At 44.8% G+C, this 21,878-nt stretch overlaps 1 protein-coding gene across 1 annotated transcript in view; it reads left to right on the top strand.

The window, feature by feature from the left end:
* Positions 1–3,444: 3,444 nt before the first annotated feature.
* VWDE (von Willebrand factor D and EGF domains) overlaps positions 3,445–21,878 on the top strand; it is a 63,917-nt gene continuing 45,483 nt past the window's right edge. The window contains 7 exon segments of the mRNA XM_018571073.1: positions 3,445–3,493; positions 8,678–8,862; positions 12,715–12,946; positions 15,195–15,273; positions 15,786–16,026; positions 16,581–16,670; positions 18,041–18,185. Of these exon segments, the coding sequence (XP_018426575.1) occupies positions 3,445–3,493; positions 8,678–8,862; positions 12,715–12,946; positions 15,195–15,273; positions 15,786–16,026; positions 16,581–16,670; positions 18,041–18,185 (1,021 nt within the window).

Below are 21,878 nucleotides of genomic sequence, written 5' to 3'. Positions count from 1 at the left end.
TACCGAAAAAGCGGTATTGGTGCATCCCTGCTATTATCACTCCTTTTCAGAGGTAATACATCACAAAACTAATAAAAACAAGATTTTTTTAAACAAAAGATAAAGCTTACAAAGACGTTTCTGTAGATAAATCTTCAAGTCACTTTAACTTTAACAAGGACACATCAAGCACTTAATATGAAAACTAATGACAGGTTCCCTTATTTGAATCGTTTTAGTCTGGTGGGTGTTTTTGGCCCCTTCAATACTTCTTTGTGGCCCTCAGCCAGTTTCAGAATTTAAACCCAGTGAGGCCCCAGACTGAGTTCCATTGGATACAGGTTACACTTCTCGTGTCCTTTGCAGATGGATACTTCATTATATGGTTGATGGACACTCTCCCAGGGAGAAAATGTTATATGTTGCAACTGTTACTGCAAAGTTACTTTCCAAAGTGCTGTCATCTTTTTTTTGTATGCGGTACGTGTAGCCCCCAGTGATTGTGATGCCGTCACTTTGCAGATACATTGTTTGTATCACTGTTTCCTTTTCATTTTACACACCAGCCTGTAAGGCGTTGTAAAGTCCCAGCACATCCTCTCCTGTTATAACATCGGCATTGTAATAGGAACACATACTGGAAATGTTTCTGTTAATACAATCAAAGCTTACTAGTAAAAAAGCAATGATAATGTTGCATTGTTCAGATGTGGAGTTGTAGTTCAGGCGGCAGGCTGAGTGCCTATTCCTATAGGCATCTTCAATAAGTAAGTTTACACATTTTGAGATTGATGTGTTATTAGAAGTGGGGTAGAACTTATGTTCCCCATAAGAACATACGTTTTCGTTTCTGACCATAGATTCCCTTTAAATGACAAATGAAAAGGTACAAGGAGTCAAACTTCAAAGAATCCCATCGCACTCGTGAGCAGATATAACCCAAAACTTTGGATGGATGCTGAGCCTCCATGATTGAAAGAACTAAAATCCAATTAAAACAAGGGGCAGTCAAGGGAAGATCAGGCTGGGGAGAAAAGTGCTATATGATTCTGGATGTCTTCCAGCCAGGAAATAAGGCGGGATCTATCTGACTTACTGCAGCTCCTATTGCACATTGTGAGAAGCTCACAGCGTGCAGTGAGAGAGCAATTTCAGTCCAAGAGAGGAGCCGGTACAACTGTGCAAGACTGAAGGGAAGGACGGAGGTCAGATATAAGACTGAAGGGAAGGCCAGAGGTCAGATAGAAGACTGAAGTTAAGGACGGAGGTCAGATATAAGACTGAAGGGAAGGCCAGAGGTCAGATATAAGACTGAAGGGAAGGACTGAGGTCAGATATAAGACTGAAGGGAAGGACGGAGGTCAGATATAAGACTGAAGGGAAGGCCAGAGGTCAGATAGAAGACTGAAGGGAAGGACGGAGGTCAGATATAAGACTGAAGGGAAGGCCAGAGGTCAGATAGAAGACTGAAGGGAAGGACAGGGTTCAGATATAAGACTGAAGGGAAGGACGGAGGTAAGATATAACACAGAAGGGAAGGACGGATATCAAATATAAGACTGAAGGGAATGCCAGAGGTCAGATAGAAGACTGAAGGGAAGGACAGGGTTCAGATATAAGACTGAAGGGAAGGACGGAGGTCAGATATAAGACTGAAGGGAAGGACAGAGATCAGATAGAAGACTGAAGGGAAGGAAGGATATCAAATATAAGACTGAAGGGAAGGCCAGAGGTCAGATAGGAGACTGAAGGGAAGGACAGGGTTCAGATATAAGACTGAAGGGAAGGGGGGAGGCCAGATATAAGACTGAAGGGAAGGACGGAGGTCATATATAAGACTGAAGGGAAGGACGGAGGTCAGATATAAGACTGAAGGGAAGGTCGAAGTTCAGCTTTAGATGTGTATAGGGTTTACTACACTATAAAGTTGTTGTTTTTTCTGTTCCTTTCCTCTACTTTCTATTGACATAAAAACCTAACGGAAGTTTTATCTTTGCATCTTGTTGATCGGGTTCTACATATAAAATCTATATTGAGGACGATGTAAAAACAATGTTTTCATTGTCAAGACTTTTTTTTTTTTATAGCCTTGAACCTTTGTGCCTCTCCTAATACTGCTCCCTCCTAAAAGACATTTGCTGAAATTCCTGACATGACGATGAGCAGATCCCTCCACAGTGCAGACAACTAGGAATCACAGCTCAACCTGCCGGGAAGCAAAGTGTATGTTGAGCAAAAACAAAAGTCAGTAGGAAGTTGCCATGGGCCATACAATCTACAGGGCTCTATTCCCTGCACGGATATCATGTGCTACCTATAGGGATTATCGTGCGGGTGAAAACTAGGGATGCACCGATACCGAGTATTTGGGCGAGTACTCACTCTGACCGGCAGTGCCAAGGGAGCATAGAGCCGGCTTCCTTCCAATCAGGAAGCTAGGCGGTGGGTTATAATCCGCAGCCCTGATTCCTGATTTGGCTAGGAAGCTGGCTTCTCTTGTTGCTAGGCAGCCTGACTTCCTAACCAATCAGGAAGCCAGATGGCACCTCATAACCTGCCTCCCAGCTTCCTGATCGGTCAGGAAGACAGACAACCTCGGCAAGTGAAGCCGGTGTTCTTTCGTTAGAACACCGACTTCACAGGCAATCAGGAAGCCGGGCGACGGGTCATGATCCGCCGCCCGACTTCCTGATAATCTGGCCACATGGCACCGGTACTCGGCGAGTACCGAAAAAAAAATATTGGTACTTGTACTCGATACTGAAAAAACGGTATCAGTGCATCCCTACTGAAATCCTTTTTTAAAGTCGTATTAAACTCTCAATTTTTTATTTCATTAATGAATCCAGATCAGACAAATATAAATTGCCCAGCAAAGTATTTTTTTTAAAATTGTTGTCCAAGTACCTTCAGTCATTATGTTTCAAAACAGCTCCGACTCTCTCAGCTCGGCTTCCTTGAACTTCCTGTCCAGTACAAGATTACAAGGGAGATGGCAGTCTCCAGAAGCTGTGCATCTACTAGCTTGGAGAAGGGAGGAAGGGAGGAGTGAGTGTCTTGCCTAGGGATGTCCCTAGCCTTTGTGCTGCCTGAGGCATGGTGGTGCATGCAATCGGTGGTTGCTGGTGGGGAGTGATGCCACCAAGAACTAAGAGCCGGACAGGATATATGTAAGGGCTCTGCATCTCCCTGCCCAGCTCTTAGCAGACTGAGACCCTCTGGCTGGCATCCCACCCAGCTCGTAGCAACCTGGGAAAGGGGGCGGCAGGCACACCTCAAACATTTTGCAGCAGAACGGCCTAAAGAGATGCTGTCTGAGGCAACATCCTCAGGCTACCTCATTATAGGGATGGCATGGCCCTGGTCTTGTCATGCTGTGTCTGTGTTTGTGAAGACACACACAGCTGACTAGCACACACAAGGGTTGCTTCATAGGGCCCTGAAAGGGAAAAGAGCAACCCTAAAATGGAATATCAGGGCCTGTGCTCAGGGGACCAGCTGATTCTGCAGGAAGGTAAAATAACTTCCTCCGCATTGGCCCCCAGGCACATAGACCCAACTCATGACATTGGCCACTGTTACCATAGTATCCAATGGCATTGCATGATGATGTTTGGCCTGGTCACCTGCATCCTAACAATCAATGATACTGGAACACCTGGTGGTGGATCCAGCTGTCACTGCTTGAGTAACAGTCACGAAGCAGCCAAGCTGGGGACTTATTTTTTAAAAACAGGGACACATCCATGGACATTTTTTTATCCAGGGACAACCCCCAATTTCAGGTGGCTGTCCGCAGAAAAAAAGTGTCCCTGTTTATAAAAATGAAGTCCCCAGCTTAGGGACATCTGGTCAGACTACCCTAGCCACCTGATGGATAAATAGGGAGGCTCAGGGGTCGGAGGGGTGGAGCCAAGCTTGACTTTTACAGGGAGTCATTATTAGCATGTTGGGTCCTCTGACCATATCTCTGGATCTTCTCATTATTTCACAACAGGACCTTCTGCTTTTTTTCCATCATATGATCACGTTGAACTGCCCAGGTTTGTGACAGATTTACTATAACCCATGGGGGGAAAACGTCACAGTTTGGAACATTTAACAATGTTAATGTCTCATTACATATTCTAATGAGAAATGGTTTCTGACCGCGTGTTAACATTATACATCTGCGCAGTGTCTGGAATTCCGTGTTTATTTACACGGGTTGGGATTCAAGTGTTCAGAACCACTACCATGCATTGTGGCGTGTTGCCCTGCTAAAAATGATGAATGTCCATTGTTTTTAGACATTTCAGTGCATTGCTTGCCTAAATGTTTGAATGGGCTGCCCCAACACAATGCACATTAGTGAGCAGAAGAAATGCACGATGGCACAACACACCAGTGACGCGCGGTACCTTTAGTTCCGGGTGAGGCATTCCCCAGCCTCACCAACAGCACGTCCCGCCAGCCCCCCAACCCGGTCCCCAAGCTAGTGTGAAGGAGGGAGGGAGGAGACATCGAGGAGCCTCCCTGTCCCTCATTTGCTCGTCACTGCTGAGGCATCGAGATCGATGGCCTCAGTGTTTTTTTCTTTTCTTTTTTTGATTGGACAGCTTGGACCAATGGTGCTTTGCCATTGGTTCCAGCCATCCACAGAGCTCACACCTCTAACATAGAGTAGAGGCTGTGACAGCTCTTGCCTCACCATGTTAGGTTACACAAGCAGTGGGGAAGCCCGCTGCTGCGTAATCTAACTACCTGTCAAAAGCTGGATGCAGCACTGCCTGTAATTAACAGGCAGCGCTCTGTCCATGACAGGTTAACTTCCTGACGGTAACAAGCCGCTCTGAATGGAGAAAAAGCTGTCAGCTTCAGACTTGAAGGTGACAGCTTTTTCCTCCATAATACAAGGTGAGGCTCTGCCTCACCTGCCTCCCCTCACCTGCCTCACCTGCCTCCCCTGACTCCCCTGACTTGTCCCTGCAACACACTCAGAAAAGTGAATGTGAACACAACCTTAAATTTAACTCTTCACCCATTATTCTCTGCTAACTGTATCTAATTTAGAGTCATAATCCATAGATATCATTACTTGTACAAACACTGAATTGCTGGCAAAGATCTTTCACACCAAGGATTAAGAAATAGGATTGTGTGCAGGACCTGTGAGTTTAGAGTCCATCAGTGTCCTGTTGTTCATTACTTGACGTGTGCTTCCACTATTGCAGATAAAACACCTTTACATTTGTTACATGTTCCCAATCACATAGCATAACTTAAAGGATAATTAGACTCTGGTGTTTTATGGCATGCTAGTTATATGCAAAAACATAAAAAAAAAGTTAACATAAAGGTTAAAACTTACCAGTGTCTCCGCCGCGCACTCCCGTCTGAAGATCTGAAGATTCTCGGGTGGTCGCAAAGGATCATGGGGCGGGCTCATGCGCACTAGAGATCTTTGGGTGGGAGAAGAGGAGAGACACAGGGTAAGTCAATGCAGGCGGCCCGGCAGCGTGCACGCAGACAGATACCGTGGGACAGGAAGAGACAGGAGTCTGCGGTGGAGCAGAGACCGGCACCAGCGCCGGAGGGACTCCTGAAAACTACTGGAAAGAAGAAGATGATCGGATCAAGAGGCATCATGAAAGGTAAATACTTAAATCAGCATGGGGGGATTTTTTTTAACTTTAATGTCACTTTAAAAAAAAATAGGTTGCAGTTCACTTTTTTAGATGCTCTTTCTGCTAATTCCAGGACTGAAAAATCCTGCTTAGTTCTCACTGTCTAGGGCAGCCTTTCTCAATGAGGATGCCCTGGAATCCTAGGGTGCCTTCTGGTTTCCTCAGGGGTGCCTTGAACATTTGTAATGGTAGGATTCTGATGTGAAAGGGGGGGCTGAGGACTCTGATGTGAAGGGGGCATCTGAAGTGAAGAGGGCTTCTGATGTGAAGGAGGGATTGTGATGTGAAGGGGGAACTCTGATGTGAAAGGCGGTGGCTCGGATCTGACGTGGGGCTACTGATTTACTCTGTCTGCTGCCCCAAGACTAGGTTCCTCAATGCGCCCCCCTCCCCGCCCCCAATGGAGAATGGTAACCAGATGGCGGAGGCAACAGGGTTAGTTTTAATTTTGTTTTTTTACTTTTTTTATCACTTTCTTTTAATTTTTTAACTTTTTAATTTTTTATATTTGTTAAAACATTTTTATCTTATAATTTGTTACTTATTTAAAACCTGCAGTCTCATTACAAGTGATCTTGGTGACATAGTTGAGATCACTTGTAAACAAACGAGCAGCTTCCCTGCTCTACATTTAGCCCTGCTTGCCCAAAGCAGGGCTAAATGTATGAAAACAACTACCCACCCGGCGCCCAGAACAGCATGTCCCGGGCGTCGGGAGATTCCACACCCCTGCCTCCCTGTGGGAAATCCGACCCTGCCTATTCCACTAGAGAAAGCTCGGGGTCTAGCTCCTCATCTGCGCTCCCCCTTGTATAATCCATAGATAAGCACATGAACTGTTCGCAGTCAGGACACACAATATTAAATTCAGATCATTAGTCTCCATGGACAGGGATGTTATTGTGCAGAGTGGCTGTTCTGCTTTACAGTAATATTACATATTAGCGTTAAAACCTCCATCCAGATGTCTCTTCCACATGTTTTCTTTTAACGTAGGTAGTTATCAAAGAGATCTGAAAAGTAACAACCCTGATTCCAGGCGTTTTGATGTTGAAGTGTTCAATACTTGTAGTGCTATGTTACGGTGTAAATCACGGCAGAATGTTGTTATTAGCGAGCTGTTCCGTGGCTTTCCCTTATAACAAGAGCTTTGCTCCTCTAGCTGGTGCGCTCCTCTTTGATCATGCTTGTACTTGAACTAAAGGCATTTGTAGGTAACATGGTGCAAAATACTGTAGCCCCCATCACCTTCTGTGATGTGGCTGCTAGACATTTAGTGATTGCCAGGGCTGTAGTCAGCCTGGCTGGATTATAGTGGCATTTATCTGGTTAATTCCTGGCATTGATTGTACTTCCTGGGTGGAGTGTGGCTCAGCTATATTGTAGGATAGCCAATGAGGGACACTGTGAGTGTATGTACACTAGAGAAGCCAAATATGGGTTTCTCTCAACCAGTGGTGCATGCTGGGATAGGGTGCATATACTGGAGGGAATTGTCATGTGCTCAGACTATTTCGGGACCAGCCATGGATTAGCACAGGGCTGGGTGCTGTCCAGCTAGCCCTCAGGCTAGGCCTGAGGCCTGGGTGTGGGCAGAGGCTAGAGTGTGGGAAATGTTTCCCTAGGTCTCAAGTATGGAGGAGGCCTGAGTTGTTATCTGAGGAGGAGAACCAGGGAAGCTGATGTCTGCTGGAGGTGCATGGAACATAAAGGACCTCTGGAGCATGGCTGGCGTCTCTCCTAATGAGGATCTGTACTCAACTCCTGCTCATCTGTTACTCCAATTAGTATTTGCTGTACCACAAATGGATCTACACTGAGATGCTAGCAAAGGTCTGGTGAGTCTGGAGTCTATGTCTGTTACACCCTGGATGTCTAGGATCCCTACACCCTCTCTCCTCAGTATGAAGAAGTTAATAAAAGTTATTCAGCATTGTATTACTGGAGTGGATATCAGCTTTGTGGGCACTAGAAGAGGGCGGTTAAACGCTAATGGGGCAGCTGAAGACCAAAACCCCTAGACAACTAGTGATGACCCAGTTAGGGGTTAAACGCTACAATACAAATGTATTAAAGGACTAGTTTCTTATTTTAAGTGAAAAGAACCCTCCCAGCCTCTGCACCCCCTCTTACCTGGGCTAAGCTAACCATTTCCCCACCAGGGGCCTACGTACAGTATCTCCCACTTCCTCAGTAGGGGCCTCCCACAGTGTCTACAAACCCCGGCCAGTGAGGCTGTCAAAGTCAGAGGGGGTAAGTAAGAACCTGGATTGGGGAGTCAGCTAACAGGTTATCCTATGTAAAGGGTCCAAGAAAGGGGACTGTAGGGTTTTAATAAAATAGTGAACCTTTTAAAGCTGAAGTTTATTTTGCCCACATTTTGTATGTTTTGGTTCCTCCTTTACCCCCCTCATCAACATGCTATTGAAATTTTTAAATGAAAACTTTCCATTTTTATCACATTCCTTATTTTAGACCCCGTGAAATCATCACTAGGTTCTATGCTTCTCTATACAATGCAGGCAGATCATGGCTGGGGGGAAAGGGGGCGGCAGGGGGCTGTACATAGCTTCCTGAAAATATCACAGCAGCCTGTCTTAGTACTCCTCTCAAGAGCCGTCAGCCCTGATGTAAGCAGTGGGCTGGCTCTTGGGAGGATTTATGCAAATAGCAAAATGCCTTGATGGCTGGGTGTCAGTCTTTAGGAATGGGCGTTACTAGACAAACTGCATTTGCATTCCGACCCACACACATGTAATGCTGAGCCTCCATGCTCCATGATTGCAAGAACTGAAATCCAATAATAATCCAATACTAATAATAAATAATAAAATGGATGGGGCAGTCAGCCTGGGGAAGAAAGCGCTATCCTATGAGGTTTTAGCAGAGAAGGACCTTTTTTGGCTGCCTTAGGTACACTGGGTTACTTTCAGTCTGTAGTAGAAGTTTTGTCCCTGGTAAAAGTTTTGACTGAACATACAGTAAACATTATCAATATATATTGTCTAATTATATATCATTTATCACTGCAGCTCCGGAGTGCTCACCCACTGGACATAGGATCCTGCAGAACCCCTACAGAAGTTTGGACTTTGACTCCAGCCAGCTTCAGAAGTCTGCCATCCACGAACTGATATGTGACCACTCCCTGTCCGCTGGATGGTACCGATTTATGATCTTTGATAAGCCAGCTGAGATGCCAACCAAGTGCGTGGAGGTATTGGTACTACTAATCTTGACTACAAACAGGGGCAGAGCGTCTGCATTAATAGCTGATATTACAATTCTAAAAACTGTCAGTAGTGCCCGCCCACAGACCTACGTTTTATAATGAGATGTCCATTCAACATAGAGGTTGTGTGCTGCACAGCTATATACCAGTCTATGCTGCATACATTATTTTACATTTAAAGGTTCACTGCAAAGACACTAGAGGGGTGATTTATAAATCATCTACCCCAACATACGTTGGCATTCACATGGCATTGTCACTATTAGATGGAGCCAAGGAGCTTCTTTATAGGTTGAGCCTTGTGGATTTATTAATGGTGAGATCTTCCCCCTATAGTACTTGGTTAATTCCATCCACCTGGAGGTCTTAGGTGTTCAAACCTACACTGGCATTCACATGGCATTGTCATCACTACATGGAGACCAGGAGCATAGGAATAGGTTGAGCCTGGTGGATTGATTAATGGTGAGACTCCACCATAGTCCATGGTTAATTCCATCCACCTAGAGGTCTTGAGCGTTCAAACCTATATTTTGGTGTACTTACTTGTCATTATCCATTCTCCATAATATAAAATAAAAACTCCTCGTTGCCACTACAGAAATGCAAACTTTAGAACTCCAGTAGTCAGATCCTTTAACTGGGATCTCTGGGAAATACATGGCTTAATCTTTAAGACCTTACCAAAAACTGAAATTAACAAAATTAGTCTTTTTAGAGATAAGAAGAGCTGATAAACCTATCTAGAGAAAATGCTGCTCTGGGTTCCTTCACTGCCGCCCACTAAAAGTCTGCTCGAGGCACTTGGTAAGGGTATGAGCTCTGAGCCCCCTCTTCACTGAAGATCACATGACCAAGTAACCTTTAAAAGTAAAAAGGAACATAATTTGTGTTATCTGTTTATTTACATAATCTCCTCCACCAATGGCCACCTCCATCGTATCATTACTTTGGACTCTGCTTCCTCCAGGATATATATATAGATATATATATATATATGTATAGAGATATATACCGTATATATTTAACATGAAATAAACTTGCAGGTTTTACCTGCATTTTTATTAAACAAGGCAGCAAACACAGTTTCATTGCAGGAGGACTTTGGACAGCAAGTCTAGAGCATAAAACAAAGAGAACATCTGCTCGTCCAAGCTACTAGCTAAACTCAGGCCAATTACTGACTTACAAGGAGCCCCCTAATGAGTTCCCCAACACAAAAAGGCAGCTTATACCTTTTTAGTGTTCTTTCAGCACTCAGCCTTTCACCCAGCAGCAGGCTCCCTCTGGACCCATTCACATCTGTGCATTCTGATGTGAAGGGTTCCCCTATAAAGAATGTTTTTAATATATGCTTTGAACTAAAAAAATATTAACAAAAGAGCCACTTTCAGTGTATTATAGAACCCATTGTATATATGACCTTGTTGGCAGCTGAAGGCTTCTCGAATAATTAATATGACCATGTCTGAGCACAAGGTACATGGTGTAAATTGACACCGCCTGGCATGATAAATTGCCTGGTCTATAGGAAAATGTAAATTTCATCAATCATGTACAGTGTCAGCTGGGTGTAGTAAAGTACTGACCCTACAAGTAGTTCATGCCTCTCTAGAACCAGAACTTCAACACCTCCTGGGTGATCAGCCTATGGAACGTGTGAGAAATAATGAGATCCAGGTGTTCAGTGGTCACTGGTTATTGCTGTGTTGAGTAATGAGTTGTGTCAAAGAAGCTCCCAGTACATTAGCAAGATTAGCAAGTTATAGATATAACAATAACTAAAAGTATAAATAATGTGGCATCGCTACACCATTTCATAACACTTCAAAATACTTTATTATGGTAAAATAATTTCCAGTAGCAACCACTAAATTTACAAGGTTGAAGGGTTTGGAGAAGTGAACAATCTAGGACAACATACCAACATATACTAGAAATGGACTTGGAGACATTTTCCAAATCAGCTATGTTGTCCTAGATTGTTCACTTCTTCTGCCTTCTCCAAACTCTTCACCCTTTAGTGAATAGACCTGTAAATGTAAAATCTATTAATAATGTCCAAAAAAGAAACACAGACACACTCCCTTACATTGGTGGTCAGTGGAAAAATGGTCCCCTTCCATTGTAGACAGTGAGAGAGGTGTCCCCCTACATCTATGGCCAATGAGAGCACAATTTCATTGGGGGTCAGAGACAAAGAAAATTCCTTGGATTATGGTCAGTGAGAGTGGTTAGTGGGAAGAATGCCCCTCCTAACAGTGGTAGTCAATAGGGGGAAAGCCCCCCATGCTTTGGAGGTCAGCAAGCTGAATGCTACTCTTACATTGCTGGTCAGTGGTCAGATTAACACCCTTGCAGACAGCTTCATTGATAATAATCAGTGTCATTACATGGGCTACACCAAGTGACATTGGCCCTGGAACTTTACAGGCACCATCAGATCAGCTTAAGGTACCCCTAGAAACCTCTGAGGGAACCATAAGGTTCCAAAGAACCCTAGTTTAGACTGGCTGCTCTGAAGGAACCCTTTGGTTCCACGGAACCCCGGTTGTGAATAACTGGTTTATTAAAAAGCTATGGTTCCACAGAACCCTTGTTGAGAATGGCTGCTCTGGAGGAATGATATGGTTCCACAGAACCCTTGTTGAGAATGACTGCTCTGGGGGAAACCTATGGTTCTACTGGACCGTAGTTGAGAATGGCTGTTCTAGAGTAATACTATGGTTCAACAGAACCCTGGTTGAGAAGGGCTGCTCTTATTTCTGTTTATCTTTTATCCTTCGTTTTTGTTTTCTGTCATTTGGGGTACAATCCATGTTTTTATTTAGTTTTTTTTACTCTTTATTACTTTGGCTACACTGTAGGCATATTCATGAAGGTCTCAAATAGGGATGAGCTCAGCTTTGGACTGCTTCCGTAATACAGAAACTACATGGGCCTCTTGCCCAATCTGCTGTGAATCAAGGAATTCCCTACCCCATAGCTGAACATAAACAAGGGGTGGGATGCTTATCTAATATAGCCATGTAGCCATATTTATTCTTTTTTTTTTTATTACAGGTATTTATATAGAGCAGACAATTTACACAGCGCTCTACACAGTGCACATTCATATCAGTCTCTGCCCTCAAGGAGCTTACAATCTAATGTCCCTTTCTCACATGCAAACATACCAGGGCCGATTTAGACAGGAGCCAAGTAACCTACTAGCATGTCTTTGGAGTGTATTATGTCAATGACATTGAGCTTCTTCCAGATTGGGAGGAGCTCAGATTCAGACTGGGTCCGGACCAAACCTAAGCTAATTTATAATCTTAAAGAAAACATATTCAGTTTATCTTTGTAATACATGCAGTTTTGCACATGTTGTACGCCTCTAAAATTCTGCAAGTACAGAAAAATACCTGTTGACCTGCCAGAAATCCAGTGAGCTCCAATTTCTACAAACTTCCTGTATGGGCTGACAGCACATTGCCTCTGCTGCACTGAAATCCCACGCAGCGTTGTCAGCCCTGCCTGCTGATACTACAGAACTCCATCTATACCTCCTAATGATGTCACCCACAATGCATCTGGTAGACAGAAACCATCTGGTAGCCAGAGACTCCTTTGTCTAGGAGGTGATATGGTGGAGCTCAGAACAGCATGTTTTATTCAGGGTAAGGCAGCTGTCTTTTTTTTTATTACCCAAAACGTGTTATTTGGCAATGTGTGCTGTGGATTTATGAGAAGTTTTTGATTACATGATATCATTACGGAGTCCTTCCTTCTCTGTACTGTGAATGAAGGGATATATTTGTATCTGATCTCCTGATACTCTGTGTCACCCAACAGATGAACCATTGTGGCACCCAGGCCCCTGTGTGGTTGTCACTGCGGGAGTCAGAGTCCCTCCCTCCTCCTGGGGATATCCGCCAGCTGACCGCCTGCGCCACTTGGCAGTTCCTCTTTAGCAGCACCAAGGACTGTTGTTTGTTCCGAATCCCGGTGACCGTCAGGAACTGCGGCGATTTCTTTGTGTATTTGTTGCAGTCGACTCAAGGATGTATGGGCTACTGTGCTGAAGGTAAGTGGATGCTTCAGTATATACAGTATTTATATACAGTATATATAATATCTTATGTGATATCATGCGGCAGGCTTGCTCATTGAAGAAGGTGTGCAGTGTGCATAGTTCAGCAACTTTTAAGAATGCATCTTATCTGACAGGGAAATCAAATCTGTTCCTCCGTTTTTATCATTAAATTTTGCATTGCCCAATTAGGGCTCATTCACATAAGTAGCTTTACAATTATGCTGTGGCAGTGATTATTTACAACAGGGGTGCCTACAATTTTTCACCTGGAGATCTACTTTTCAAATGATGAGCTCAATGAGATCTACCAGCGAAAAAACACCTTTATTTAGAAAACAAGCGCATTAAAATCGCTACTGGGACTACTGCCTCTCTCTCTCTCTCTCTCTCTCTCTCTGCTGTCTCTCTCTGGACCGGTTCACACCACAAAGTCTGCGTTCCAGAGAGTTTGGCCTCTGGAACGCAAGCCGGCCAGCTCCCTTTGTTCGTAGTGGTGCATTGAAGTCAATGGCACCGCTGCCACGCCCCCCGTCCGATTACCCAGAACGCAGGCACATTAGTGGATGCGTTCCGGTCCAGTGCGATTTGCAAAAATACTGCAAGCACCATTGACTTCAATGCACCGTCTCGCCCCCTCCCACCCCTGAACGCAGGGAGCTGGCCGGCTTGCCTTCCAGTGCGTTCCAGAGGACGAACACTCAGTAACTCAGACTTTGTGGTGTGAACCGGCCCTCTCTCTTGGCTGTCTCTTCTCTCTCTGTCCTAGCTCTCTCTCGTCTCTCTCTGCAGTCTCTTCTCTCTCTGAGGTCTCTTCTCTCTCTGCAGTCTCTTTTCTCTCTGCTTTCTCTTCTCTCTGCTGTCTCTTCTCTCTGCTGTCTCTTCTCTCTCTGCAGTCTCTGTGCAGTCTCTCTTCTCTCTGCTTTCTCTTCTCTCTGCGGTCTCTCTTCTCAGTCTGCTCTCTTCTGGCTGTCTTTTCTTACCTGCACTCCAGCAGCTTCCCGCGTCTCCTCTCAGGTGCGGTGTCCTATCCTACCTCGGTGCTCGTGTGGCCAAATGTGCAGACTGGGAGTGATGTCCCGCCCCTTCCCATCTGCAGCATATGACAAATTCAGCCACACAAGCACCGGGGGATGACAGGACACTGGTCAGTGAGCCGATCGCGATCTACCAGTGTTCGCTTTGCGATCGACTGGTAGATCGCGATCGACTTAATGGGCACCACTGATTTACAATGTTATAGGGAACATCTAGAAATGTTAATTGTGTCAAAGCAGTACAATGAAATTTCTACCTTTGTCTGGAATTCCTTCTGAAAATTAGCAGTGCTCTTCCTGATATGTGAGGGTACCTATGCAACTACCTATAGCCTCTTAGCTGTATATCTTCAGTGTGAGATCTAAGGCACTGCTGCCTCTGACTGCTAATCTCATGAGATTTAGATTAGGATCACGTGATATCACTACTGTGCTGCTCACTGTTCTCCTTGCTGGAGGTTCTGACATGAGGAAGCAAAGCCCTGCCTCTACCATCATGAACACCTCTACACAGAGACACATTGTAAGTCAGTAATGGGGAAAACACAGCTATAGGGACAGCACTGGCCATGATTCCAGAATTTAGTTTCTTTTATTGCATGACAGTACAGCTGGTAGTGCGTTGTTGCAGATAACAAGGAACATAGTTTCTCCACACCAGACTGGTACTTCTGCTTGATGGGTACACAGATAACAAATCTCTGATCTTGTCTGGAATCCTAAGGTTTGCTAACAAATAGCTGTGCAGACTTCTGCCCAAGTAGCAGGAGCAGGGGGCCAGAGCAGGGGGCATAGGAGTGGGCAGGAGCTGGGGGAGAAGGCAGTAGGAGGTGGTAGGTACAAGGACCAGGTAGGTACTGGTCAGATTCCTACTAAAGTTACATGGGTCACCACTAGGAAAAACCATTGAAGACATGTGCAAGCTCTTATTATTCTCTACAGCTGAAAGGTTTTTACCTAAAAAGTGAGGTTGGGCTAATGTGTCTCTGTAAATCTGAATCTTGGTGCCCCTATTGTAAACACTACCCCCTGAATGTGCTAGTGGAGGCCATACACTGATGGCTACACATGCTGAGCGTCAACAAGATTGTCCAAACCACCAATGACAAAGCTTCGGAGTGTCTGATAGTAATGATGGCCCAGATCGTATAATGCGCTGGAGTGAGAACGGTTATTACTTGATTGACTTGGGATTTGTGTTCCAGTGGTTTCAGAGTCTCAGTCGCAGTGTGAAGATGGTGAGATAGAAGTTGACGGTGTCTGCACAAGTAAGTGTGATTAATTGTTATAACACACATGGTATTCTGATGTACGTCACACTAAAATGTTCTCTGTCACTCTTAGTGCCTGTGTTGATGGTTTGTATCTATGGCATCTGTTTAACTTTAGGTTGAGAAGCTACTGAGATCATTCCTTTTATTGGACCTGCATTTGACCTCTTTTTGGCCTGAATTTGACCTTCTTCTGACCTGCAGTTGACCTACTTCTGACCTGCAGTTGACGCCCTTCTGACCTGCAGTTGACCTCCCTCTGACCTTCTTCTGACCTACATTTGACTTGCAGTTGACTTCCTGATCTGCATTTGACTTGCGGTTGACCTCATGACCTGCATTTGACCTTCAGTTGATGCATTTGGCCTGCAGGTGATCACCTTCTGACCTGCTTTATTGGGCTTTGGCATTTCTGTACCAAATTCAATTTTTGACTTTTTTTTTCATTTAATCAAGTATCTCAACCAAACTTTATAGATTTTATTAAATCACATTTTTTGTTTTTTTTTTACCAGGAGGATCGAGTTCACACGGTTTACTCCCTGAGTCACCGAGCCCCCCGGAAATTGTGGTGGAGATGGTAGGCTCCACTGTCTATCTGAAATGCTTCTTTGATCCCCCAACCACAAACAGCTCCCTAGGCTTTATCATTCGATGGTCCAGACTGTCCACCAACGGGGTGAAGGAGGAGCTGAGGCAGGATGCCGTTGTACAGTCATTCTCTACCATTGAACTAGATGGCATCAATGTTAGACTTGGTGATCAAGTAAGAATCTTTTCTTTTTTTTACTTTTTATTTCCTATAGAGGCTCATCTGTCTTGTACACAGGGTAGGATGCTGGTACTGACAGTAAGGGAAAGGTGGATTTTAGGCAGAACTGAGCATGAAAATGTGTTTTAGGTCCTTGCTGCACCCTTTAAAAAAATATACAGGGACACCCGGGAATAGTCCAAGAATGTTTGTCCTGCACTTTTATTTAGCAAGGCTGTAAACAAACCTAGCATTTATGCAAGAAGGCTTGGTAAAGCACGTTAGTCAGATTTAGTCAGAGAATGGATTCCCTTTCATCTGGAGGAGAGAAGGTTGGTGAGGAACATCTCAGAACATTGGGAACTGTCGGCCCTGTGATTACTATGTACCATAATTATCTGTTTACTTTACAGCAGACAGATCTGGTATCATAAGACCTTATTACTGACTCTTCACTAATCCAAATAACAAAGTGCAGCCGTCTTGTGTGTAGCGTCTTCACACCGTGAAATAATATAGAATGGGAGCGCTGATTACTATTTGTGTCTGCCCTTTATTGTATCCCCCAGATATACTGCAGCGTCTCCAGCTTCTACTTAGAACAACCAGATGTTCACAGCCTTCTTCTGGAGAGCAAGGAATTCTTCGCTGGAATTAAGGTGAATTGTACAAATGATCTTTTATGACCGATTGTTACCGGATGACTCCTATTCCAAAAAACGCTCTTTGTTCTTGAATAATTACAGCACTATAACGCCATTCCTCCTTAGGAACAATCAACTGGAATTGCAACTTGAATTAGCTAAAAGATGAACTGAAAGCCAATTATAGAACTCTGCTTAGCAACGTGTACATCTGAACACCTATAAATGTTTTCATCCAAGATTCACACAGCTTTCACCCAGGGTTTACACCCAGTACCCAGGGCCAGATTTCCATTTTGGGCGTCTGTAGACATGAATGGAAATCTGTTTAGCCTGAGCCGGCGCCCTTACCTGCTGTGGGACCCGTGGGGCTTTTTCACATGCAGAGGAGGACCCCGGAGGCGTGTAAGGCTGCCCTATGTAGCACCGTGGTCCTTCCCCCGAGTTTGCGGAGGCTGGCGTTTCCTGTAGGCGCCGCTAGTCTTGGAGCAGGAGGGTGCATTTTGAGCAGAAAGTACCCTTCTTCCTATTGTATCTTGACACAACACTGGGAATTAGGCAGAGTAAGTACCTGCACGGCACCCCTCTATGGAGGGTGCCTGTAGGCACGTGCCTACTCTGCTAAATGGTAAATCCGGCCCTGCCAGTACCTCCTAGCCCTCTTCTGGGAGTTTATTAGTATTTGTGCTGTTCCAGCTCCTCCACCTCTCCCCTCGCCTTCCTACATAACCTTTTTTTGTAGCTGCTGGGGGAGGACTAAAGACTATAGACCAGGGGCATGCGCGTGACGTCACCGTGCACGTGTGCGATTATGTCATTGCGCATGCGTGGTTATCTTTTTGATACTTGCCGGCGGCCATCTTGGGATGGACGCCGGCAGATTGTCGGGCTCTTGGTGCATGACTGAGTGCCCAACTTTTTAGAAGGGGTGACACTAAAATGACTGTCATTTTGGTGTCACCCGGGTGCAGGCCGCACCCCCCTTGTGACGCCACTGACCAGGGGTAGGCAATATTGGCACGCCAGCTGTTGTGACACTACAAGTCCCATGAGGCATTGCAAGACCCTGACTTCCAGAAGAAGAGGCATGATGGGATTTGTGATTTTGCCACAGGCGGGGTGCTGAGGTTGTCTAACCCTGCTATAGAGTGTCACTATGGGGCTGCTGACATTACATCCAAGATGGCGGCACCCAGCAGCAGTCTCAGGGGTTTTGAGTGTCTGCACAAGGGAAGCTTTTACAAATAACATGCATATAATGCATTAAATGCACATATAATCTTATGGGAAGTTTAAAGTTGAAAGGTCTGGTGACAGGGTCTCTTTACATCAAATTATTAACAATGCCTCCCATGCTCATATTTGTATTGTTCTATTACTTGCAGTTGCAGCCTGAAGCTCTGAGCATTGCAGAAGACGGACGGGAATACAGAATGACGGTGCAGAGTACAATTCCTATCTCCTGCCCAGAGATGAGCCAGTTACAGAACGACTGTATGGTGACCATGAAACTGCGCATGGCCAGCCAAGGTACACAATGAGATGATTACACTCACAAGGGTTTATCTGCATAATTGGAGAAATACATGAACAAGGGGAAACAAACTGGCATCTTCAAAGGCAAAGGATGTCATATTTTGGACTTTTACATTGTCACCAGCTCCATATTTTGGTTATGGTTTTGACTTTAGAGATTTGTAGATGCGCCACTAGAGGGAGCTCCAGCCTCACCTTCAGACCGGCAGAGCATGTTCCGCTAACCGAAGTGCAGCCGATGTACGGCTGATTTCAGCTGATGTACGTCTGAAATCAGCCGTACTGAGCCGGAGTGAATAACTGAACGTTGTTCGGCTCACTTCACTTCGGCTGTGTTATTCAGTCGGCTGCCTTCGGCAGCTTTGTGCATAACCCCCTAAAACTTTGAAACATCGAGGAGCAGCATCCACTGTAACTGATTTTATCAGCATTTGAAAAAGCTTAAAAACCTTTTGATTTTAGTAACACTTTAACTATAAATAGAAGCAAAGATTTTTAAACCTTTGATATATAATACAAAATATGATTTACACTGTGCTGATTTTGTTTTTTATATATTTACCATTTACAAGGTCTGTAAAGGTTTATTGCATCCAGCAGGTTAAGTTCTCCCCTGTAGTAGGTCAGGTTAACCCTGAGGCACAGGCATTGGATTTCACATCCACAAGTGCCGGCAATTAGAGACGAGTTAAACTGAACTGTTTCTTTTAAGAAGTGAGACCAATCAGGCCGAGGAAAGAGATGTTACGGCCCGAGGTGACTGACAATGGAATTATGTGCGATTCTTTAAATCATCTCTTGTGAGCTCTCTAGTGTTTGGACACGCTGGAGGTCAGAGCTGCAGGATAGATTCTGATTGTTTGGACTGACAATGAGATTATCATCTTATGTTTGAAAAATAAATACACCCAGGGGCATCGCTACATTGTCTGTCCTGTTATCGAGTGAAGAAATATAAAGGTTGGTGGCGGTGTTCTGTCGAGAATGCCGACCCAGTCAATTTTGCCAACCTTACCATCTGCACTTGCTCACAGACGGCGTTAACGAGGAAATGGGGATTTCCTCGTTAACGCCTCGTTTATTTACTAAGTATTCATTTCTAATTGTTAATTGTGACCGTTGATAATGTGCCATCAGAGGCAGTAAATGATGGATGGCATTTTATGCAGATTCACAATTCACATCGTAAGCAATGACATTATTATGTAATTGCTTACGATACTAATTGTGAATGTGCATAAAATGCCATCCATCATTTACTGCCTCGGATGGCATATTATGAACGTTCACAATTAACAATTGTAAATAAATACTTTGTAAATAAATAGCTGTTTCCTCCTTAATCCCAGCGTGTGCGCAAGCGCAGAAGGTGAGGTTGGCAAATTCGACTGGGTCGGCATTCTCGACAGAACACCAGATTTAAAACAACTAAAGGTGCCTCGGGTTCTTTTGGCCAACAATCTGGGTCTAGGGGACTGTGCAAGACAACATGTTCTTCAAAAGATCCCTCAGATTATAAAACTTTGTCCGACTGCTGTTCTTTTTTCTGGCAGCGTGAAGATCCATGCGGACTCTTCTGTTAGGCTGGATTCACACCCTTAGGGATGGTTGTATGGGCATGAATAGGTGGAATGCTGTAGTCTAGCAGGGGAGTACTCAGGTAGGGCTGACAACTTTGCCCAGCTGATATTCTTTTTCCTGGAAGCAGGATGGACCCTCCATTACCCCAAGGCTTAATTCACACCTGTGGAGATAGTTGAAGGTGTGCTGATAAGTGGAGTTCTGTAGTCCAGCAGAAGAGAAATCAGGCAGAGCTGACAACTATGCCCAACTGTTTTATTTTCCTGATAGCATGACAGTCCATGTGGCCTCCTCCATTACCATGGGGCTGCATTACACCTTTGGGGATAGTTGTAGAGGTGCTAAAAGGTGGAGTTCTGTAGTTCAACAGGGGAGAATTCAGGCAGAGTTGACAACTTTGCCCAGCTGGTATTCGTTTTCCTGGCAGCAGGACAGACCATGCTGCCTCCTGCATTACCCCAAGGCTCAATTCACACCTTTGGGTATAGTTGGAGGGGTGCTGATAGCTGGGGTTCTGTAGTCCAGCAAGAGAGAATTCAGGCAGGGCTGACGACTTTGCCCAACTGGTATTCTTTTTCCTGATCGCAGGTCAGTCTATATGGCCTCCTCCAATACCCTGAGGTTGGATTGACACCTTTGGGGATAGTTGGATGGGCGGGAATGAGTGGGGTTCGGTAGTCTACCAGGGGAAAATTCAGGCACGGCTGACAACTTTACACAGCTGGTATTCTTATTTTTGGCAGCAGGATTGTCCATGCAGCCTCCTCCGTTATCCTAAGGCTCAATTCACACCTTTGGAGATAGTTGGAAGGTGAGGATAGGTGAAGTTCTGTAGTCCAGCAGGGGAGAATTTAGGCAGGGCTGACAGTATTGCTTTCAGTGCAGCAGAGGAGTTGTCAGATCTGCACAGGGAGTTGTAAGCCCATTGGTTTCATAGAAGGATAAACTGGTCATTTGTTTTTGCTTGCTACAGGGGCATAACTAAAGATCATGGGTCCGCCTATCAAAATTTTTATGGGGCCTCCGGTGAGATTACATAATTCTTCTTGCTCCTGCTCACTCTAATTCCCTAATACACATTTCTTGAAACTCTGACTTTTTTAAACTACAAACATCAGCTGTCTTATTAGGATTTATAGTTTGGGATACTCTGGAATTTTTTAAACAGCCAGAGGAAGAGTGCATTGCTCATAAAAGGTTCATTTTAGAGTGTCTGGTCTGATCTGTTATAGAAGCTTTGAGGGCAAAAAATCTTCACTGCTGAGACAGCTAAACAAATTGTTCTGAAATTTCACATATTAAGCAAAAGGGGTCTGTGACTAGCAATGAACCTGATACCTTCTAGACTGCAGACTTTGCCCCAACAACTTTTCTATTTTAGCCCCTCCCATCCCCAGGCCCATTAGCAGTTGCATGGACTGCCAAAGCTATAGTTACACCATTGACTTGCAAGAGGCAGAACATGGGGAAATGTGCATGTACTGCAGTGATGTACTATGTGTATGTATATATATATATATATATATTCAGCTCTCCAGGATCTGCCCACGTTTCTTGTGTGTACAGCGCCCATGTGATCGGCCTTCAGCCTGCTACTGTGCATGCGCAGACTGCCCAGCGCTCTCATTCAGAAATCTTGTGCATGCGCAGTAGCAGGCTGAGGGCCGATCACGCTGGCGCTGTGCACACAGGAGACGGCAGATCTCGGAGAGAGGTGTCTGCCCAGCTTGACGAGGGACTGGTGCATTAAAGAATGCTGCTAAGGATCTATGTGAGGGGAATGAGGTGTCTGCAGGGTGGGGGTCGTGTCGCCTAGACATGTGCGATTCGGTTCGTTCCGAAATTCGTTTTGAACGAATTTTCGGAAATTCGGAGATTCGGATGCATCCGAATTCCGAATTACAGCTAAGACGAATGCAAACGAATCCGAAATTCCCGATTTCCCGAAATTCGTTATTGGACGAATTTCGTTGCACCATTGACACCATTTTACCTCTACAACACATCTAGGCTTAAAGTACAGAGGCTATAGTGTAGCGGTTAGAGCAAAGGATTCCCATTGCTAAGGTCCTATGTTCAAATCCCGGCCAAGTCAACTAATATTTA

This window comes from Nanorana parkeri, unplaced genomic scaffold (genome assembly GCF_000935625.1).
Source record: "Nanorana parkeri isolate BGI_ZX_2015 unplaced genomic scaffold, ASM93562v1 scaffold1667, whole genome shotgun sequence".
Taxonomy (NCBI): Eukaryota; Metazoa; Chordata; class Amphibia; order Anura; family Dicroglossidae; genus Nanorana; species Nanorana parkeri.
Note: the sequence above shows the minus strand (reverse complement) of the source record. Positions and strands in the feature narration are given on the sequence as shown.